The sequence below is a fragment of the Mastacembelus armatus genome, chromosome 14 (assembly GCF_900324485.2).
Source record: "Mastacembelus armatus chromosome 14, fMasArm1.2, whole genome shotgun sequence".
Taxonomy (NCBI): Eukaryota; Metazoa; Chordata; class Actinopteri; order Synbranchiformes; family Mastacembelidae; genus Mastacembelus; species Mastacembelus armatus.
This window is the reverse complement of record NC_046646.1, coordinates 10,111,319-10,118,028: the sequence shown is the minus strand read 5'-3', so window position 1 is coordinate 10,118,028 and position 6,710 is coordinate 10,111,319. Positions and strand designations below refer to the sequence as shown.

Below are 6,710 nucleotides of genomic sequence, written 5' to 3'. Positions count from 1 at the left end.
AGAAATTTTAGCTTCCTGTTTTACTCTGGAATTGGAGGTGAGTGCTCATGGCATGCACGAGAAACTTCAATAATGTATTTATTTGTATGGTTATGTGTTTATTTAACATTAGGAATTTAATGTTATTATTTTTCGTAAAACTCACTCGACCTTTCCTGTTAATGGAGGTTTAGTTCAGAGCTAACTAGATAACTTTAGCTAGCTAACCGCCTAATCAATAAATCATCTTAACATTTATTTTCGATGTTTATTAAAACTCATTGGGAGGCGGGACACGTCAGTCTGTAACTGACAACACGTCGAGTGACAGCGGAAGCGTGAAGATGAAAGAATATAAATAAAAATCCCACAGTCCAAAATATATGTTACCATTAGCCATCACTGTCGAAACATTTTCAAGGAAATCTAATGTACATTGTGGTTCTCTGGGTTGTATTTTTATTTCTTTGTATAAGTTTATGGCAGTGCATAGAATAAATCAGACCAGATGAGCTTCCTGCAGTAAAGCTACAAACCTGACAGTCCGGTTTGACAGTGTAAGGTCTGATGTTGTTCCGCAGGTGGAAAGGCGTGTCACCGTCCTGACATCGACCCTGGAAAATAAAGTGATCCCAGTTTGTCATGTTAGTTGTTGGCTGATCGTCGCTGACACATGATGGATGACACTGAAATGGAGGCGCTGGGCACTCCAAACAGCTCTTCCTTTGGGGATCCAGGATCTGGTCGAGAGAGCATGGGCGATGAGGACGATGGGCTCTACTACATCCCTGAGAGAAGACCTTCTCTGAACTTGGGACCAAGTCCGATGGATACCAGTCACTGGTCCTGAGATCATTTTAACTTTTTTATATATATATATATATATACACACATACAGCAGCACCATACAGTGGGTACGGAAAGTATTCAGACCCCTTTAAATTTTTCACTCTTTGTGTCATTGCAGCCATTTGCCAAAATCAAAAAAGTTCATTTTATTTCTCATTAATGTACACTCAGCACCCCATCTTGACAGAAAAAAACAGAAATGTAGAAATTTTTGCAAATTTATTAGAAAAGAAAAACTGAAATATCACATGGTCATAAGTATTCAGACCCTGTGCTCAGTATTGAGTAGAAACACTCTTTTGACCTAGCACAGCCATGAGTCTTCTTGGGAATGATGCAACAAGTTTTTCACACCTGGATTTGGGGATCCTCTGCCATTCTTCCTTGCAGATCCTCTCCAGTTCTGTCAGGTTGGATGGTGAACGTTGGTGGACAGCCATTTTCAGGTCTCTCCAGAGATGCTCAATTGGGTTTAGGTCAGGGCTCTGGCTGGGCCAGTCAAGAACGGTCACAGAGTTGTTCCGAAGCCACTCCTTTGTTATTTTAGCTGTGTGCTTAGGGTCATTGTCCTGTTGAAAGGTGAACCTTCGGCCCAGTCTGAGGTCCTGAGCACTCTGGAAGAGCTTTTCTTCCAGGATATCTCTGTACTTGGCCACATTCATCTTTCCTTCAATTGCAACCAGTCGTCCTGTCCCTGCAGCTGAAAAACACCCCCACAACATGATGCTCCCACCACCATGTTTCACTGTAGGGATTGTATTGGGCAGGTGATGAGCAGTGCCTGGTTTTCTCCACACATACCGCTTAGAATTAACGCCAAAAAGTTCAATCTTGGTCTCATCAGACCAGAGAATCTTATTTCTCATAGTCTGGGAGTCCTTCATGTGTTTTTTGGCAAACTCTGTGCAGGCTTTCATGTGTCTTGCACTGAGGAGAGGCTTCCATCGGGCCCCTCTGCCATAAAGCCCTGACTGGTGGAGGGCTGCAGTGATAGTTGACTTTGTGGAACTTTCTTCCATCTCCCTACAGCATCTCTGGAGCTCAGCCACAGTGATCTTTGGGTTCTTCTTTACCTCTCTCACCAAGGCTCTTCTCCCACGATTGCTCAGTTTGGCTGGACGGCCAGGTCTAGGAAGAGTTCTGGTCGTCCCAAACTTTTTCCATTTGAGGATTATGGAGGCCACTGTGCTCTTAGGAACCTTGAGTGCTGCAGAAATTCTTTTGTAACCTTGGCCAGATCTGTGCCTTGCCACAATTCTGTCTCTGAGCTCCTTGGGCAGTTCCTTCGACCTCATGATTCTCATTTGCTCTGACATGCACTGTGAGCTGTAAGGTCTTATATAGACAGGTGTGTGCCTTTCCTAATCAAGTCCAATCAGTTTAATTAAACACAGCTGGACTCCAATGAAGGAGCAGAACCATCTCAAGGAGGATCAGAAGAAATGGACAGCATGTGAGTTAAATATGAGTGTCACTGCAAAGGGTCTGAATACTTATGACCATGTGATATTTCAGTTTTTCTTTTTTAATAAATTTGCAAAAATTTCTACATTTCTGTTTTTTTCTGTCTAGATGGGGTGCTGAGTGTACATTAATGAGAAATAAAATGAACTTTTTTTGATTTTGGCAAATGGCTGCAATGACACAAAGAGTGAAAAATTTAAAGGGGTCTGAATATTTTCCATACCCACTGTATATGTAGACCTTAAATGTAACCATGTAAAGAGCTTGACTTTGACTGTTCATTTCTCTGGCCTGTTTTCACATTGTATTACCTTTTACTGGAAGTAAAATATAAAACTGGGTGTTTCATGTAATCATCCCATCTCATTTAGTTCCCTTTCTCACAGTTCTGTCCACTGACATTTTATATGCCTCTACTTTTACCTTTGGATATCCTTAAGTGAAAAAATAATCAATTTACAATTAGATGTCATAAAAGTCCAGGAAAAAAAAAAAAAAAAAACTGATGGCCATCCTCACATCTTTCTGTTTTCAGGCATTATGTGGAGCAGGCCTTGGATCCAGCTCTGAGCTATGGTTCAATGTCAAGTGAAGATGCCTCAGACAGAATGGATGACTCAGATAGATCCTCTACAAAGTAGGAACAAGTCAAAGCTTAAATCGGTCTACAAACTCATGCAGTGAAAACATGAAATCTTTACATACTGTACCTTGTTCCTACTCTCATTGTATCTGAGAAGAAATGTAATGTCATCACATGGTTACGTCTGTAAAAAATGTTTCAAACCTACACAAATCAAGGGAGGCAACATGTCCAACTTGGCAAAGCACCTCCCCAACATACTATAGACCACATATGTATAAATAATTTAAAGAGCAACAGGTTGTGATAGATAACATATGTCAAGCCAAAGGAGTGTGGTTTATTTTGTGACAGGCAAACTTTCTTCATCACCTGAGTTTGACGAGGAAATAAAGGGCAACTGTCTAATTCAACTTAATCGTTTTAGCTGTTATCTTACAAATGTGACTGACATCATTTATGGCCACTACACACATGTAGGCAGGTATTGGTATCAAAGTCATTATTTTGGTCTTGTGACAACACTAATTCTTCATGTTTTCTTGATTTTAGGGTCCAGCTGGACCGAACAGATTCATTCTCAAGCTGCTACTCGTTGGACAGTGATGATTGTGAAAAGAGAATCCCCAAGTAAGGCACCTACATATGTCTAGTATATAAGTATAAGTATATGTGATTACATGCTACGTTGGTATGAAAATACTGTATTAAAAAGACAGTAGTAATCTCTGTACTGTGGCCTCACCAGGGCTAAAAGCAAAGATGCTGCTATCCCAGAGTTTTCTGAAACACCAGAGTTAATCCAAGACCCAAATCAGATTAGGCATCCTTCTCTGACGGTGGCATTCACTTTCAAGGTCAGTTTGTATTCCTCTGTTGTCTTAACCAGTAGTAAACAAATGAACTATGAAACACAAGAGCTGACAACAGCAGCACTGAATTTCATTCTTCTTTTGGAATCAGACTATTTGTCATATCCTGGGGAAGCTGACAGAGAAAGACCTGAAGAGTTTCAAGGCGATGCTGTGGAAGCGTTACCCCCAGTCATTCATCACCCCTCCTGAAAGCATGGACTTGGTGGACCTGGTGGACCGGATCCTCGAATGTTATAGCCTTGAAGTAGCTTTCCAGATCACCAAAGCCCTGCTTGTGGAGCTTAAGCAGGAAAAATTGATTGAATATCTTGAAGTTTTGTGCCTCAGAAGTAAGTACCTCCTGCATGTCTTATTCCTATTCATTTAATCTTAGCATATATGCTAAGATTGCAAATCTGTAAATACACATTTTCCTTTTTTCAGATGAAGTACGTTATGAGTTATGCGAGACTCTGAAGAGGACATATGGAGATGCACATAAGGACCAGGTTTTTACAAATCTCAGCATTACATCAGCTTCTGATACTGGCCCAAATATTGAACATGAGGTCATGAAGATAGAAAAGTTGGACAGCAACCGGGAAGAAGGGAAAGCGCTGTCTACCAAGGACATTATGGGTTCTGAAAACCAGAAGGCCTCCAGTGTGAAGTTAGTAGTGCTGATAGGATCGCCAGGGTCAGGCAAGTCTATGGCAGTCAGACAGTTGATCCTTGACTGGATTGAAGAGCGGTCCCATCAGCACGTATCTTTTTTGTTTCCTTTGCCGTTCAGAGAATTGAAACAGTTTGAGGGTTCCAAGCACTCCTTGTTGAATATTTTACATAAATTCTACCCGGAAACAAAAAAACTGAGGGATCAGGATTATAGATCTCAAGATTGCAAAATAATGTTTGTATTTGATGGTCTTGATGAGTACGATGGGAATATCGACTTCAGAAACACAGAATATCTCGGTGACCACAAAAATCCCGTCACATTGAAGTGCCTGGTGGTCAACCTCCTCAGAGGGAAGCTGCTCTATCGCAGCCTTTGTCTGATCACTACCCGGTCACCAGTATCACGCTACATCCCTTGGGACACCTTTTACAACGAGATGGACCTACTTGGCTTCCGTGACTCTGATAAGGATGAGTACTTTAAGAAGAGATTTCAGAATCCAGATCAAGCAGCCCAAGTTCTTGCATATATCAACTCTTTCAAAACCCTCCGCATCATGTGCCACCTGCCCTTGTTCTGCTCACTGGTTGCTGATGAGTGGCAGCAGATATTTCAGGGAAAGGGAACACAGGCAGCGCTGCCCAGAGGCATCACCTACATGTACACAAAGTTTTTCCTAGAGCTCACACAACACCGTCGCAAACTGAGAGCTCCAGATCGAAGCCCAGATGAAGAGAGAGACTTCCTCATGAAACTTGGAAAGCTGGCCTTCACCATGCTGGAAAAAGGCCAGTTCAAGATTGTCAAGACAGAATTGAAAGATACTGGAATCAGTGACAGGGAGGCAGTGCTTAATAGTGGCCTGTGCATACAGTTCATCACAAAGCCATATGTCTTGTATGAAGAGAAGGTCTTGAGCTTTATCCACCCCACTATGCAGGAGTACCTGGCTGCTCTTTATGTGTTTCTCTCCTTTAGAAACCAAGGGAAGAACATTTATGAGCAGCACCTGAAAGAGAAGTTAAAGGGGATATTCAAAGGACAAAAGGTCATGGAGCTATACAAATGCGCTATGGACAGAAGCCTGCTCTGTGAGGACGGCAAACTAGACATTTTCCTGCGTTTCTTGTTTGGAATGGCAGTTAAGACCAACCTGGAACTTCTCCAGCCATTCTGCACCTCATCTGATAAGTGGCCAACGTTCACCGAAGATGCTGCCACCCTCATCAGGAAGAAGCTCAAAGAAAATCCCAGTAGGAGTGACAACTTAGGGCACTGCTTGGAGGAGCTGGGTCTGTCAGCACCACAGGCAGCATCCTGTTAATGTGACTCATTTCAAACACTGAACGTTTCCACTGCAAACTATGAATCAAGGCTACCACTGAGGTTCAGCAAGAGGACAACCGAGGAAGAACGAAATATGCACAGAATGCATAAATGGATCCATTTAAGACTAAGAGCCACTTTTAAAGATCTAAATTGACACAGAAGTGGAAACAACGTTTTAAGAAAATGTGGTTCAGGGATGTGTGGTTTAATGCGTGATACATGGAATTACTGAAGCTGTTGTATTGAGAGGCCTTATTTTCAGAGTTTTTTTCCCCCCATTTTGGTACAATAGATATACAGGCAAAGATTTTTAATAAACAAATACTGCTAATGTCAGCCAATCTTCTGTTTTTATATGAAAGCTTTTTAGTTGCACTGTATCACAAAAGTAGCAGTATGGTCAGAGCTCAAGTATCATTGGTAAATCTTTGTTTCTAAATATGTAAAAAAAAAAAAAAAAAATCTCTGCTGTTTTGCATTTTGAAATGCATATCAGTTGCTGTTTGCTTTTTTAAAATTACAATAAGTGGTAGTTTTGTGATTATCATATTAAAATCAATCATCTTATATGCATATTAAGCATGTTATGATAGTACTAATGTTGATAACCGCTGGGAAAAAGTTTGGAAATAAATGGTACAATGAAAGAGAAACACAGGATTTAGTCAGTGCTGCACACTTGAGTTGGTGAATGAATGAATTCAGCTTTCTCAAAGGAATTTATTTCTATATAGTTTAACACTATACAAATTTAAGAGGGTTCATCACCAGTACACACTGGAATGATGCACAAGCAGAGCAAATAAACTGATAAAATATTCTCGATATATTGTTATTCATTTCTTTGTAAACTGTCTGGATGTCATTTCTTTACTAAAAAGTGGATCTTCAAAATGTCATGTCATTGTTTAATGAAAAGTAGATAAAAACATCCTCTAGTTCCTGTTCAATTTCACCTGGTCATGTGGAGGTG

At 40.8% G+C, this 6,710-nt stretch overlaps 1 protein-coding gene across 1 annotated transcript; it reads left to right on the top strand.

The window, feature by feature from the left end:
* nlrc3l1 (NLR family, CARD domain containing 3-like 1) lies at positions 1–6,061 on the top strand. Its single transcript, XM_026328223.1, has 7 exons — positions 1–37; positions 561–822; positions 2,828–2,929; positions 3,428–3,505; positions 3,624–3,732; positions 3,839–4,079; positions 4,174–6,061. Exons 2-7 carry the CDS (start codon positions 653–655, stop codon positions 5,730–5,732), a joined length of 2,259 nt encoding a protein of 752 aa, XP_026184008.1. The 5' UTR covers positions 1–37; positions 561–652; the 3' UTR covers positions 5,733–6,061.
* Positions 6,062–6,710: the final 649 nt, after the last annotated feature.

Coding starts and splice junctions, on each gene's coding strand:
- nlrc3l1 (XM_026328223.1), top strand. CDS start 653: ATGATGGATGACACTGAAATGGAGGCGCTGGGCACTCCAAACAGCTCT. Junction 2,930..3,427: donor TCAGATAGATCCTCTACAAA/GTAGGAACAAGT, acceptor TCTTGATTTTAG/GGTCCAGCTGGACCGAACAG. Junction 3,733..3,838: donor CGGTGGCATTCACTTTCAAG/GTCAGTTTGTAT, acceptor TTTTGGAATCAG/ACTATTTGTCATATCCTGGG.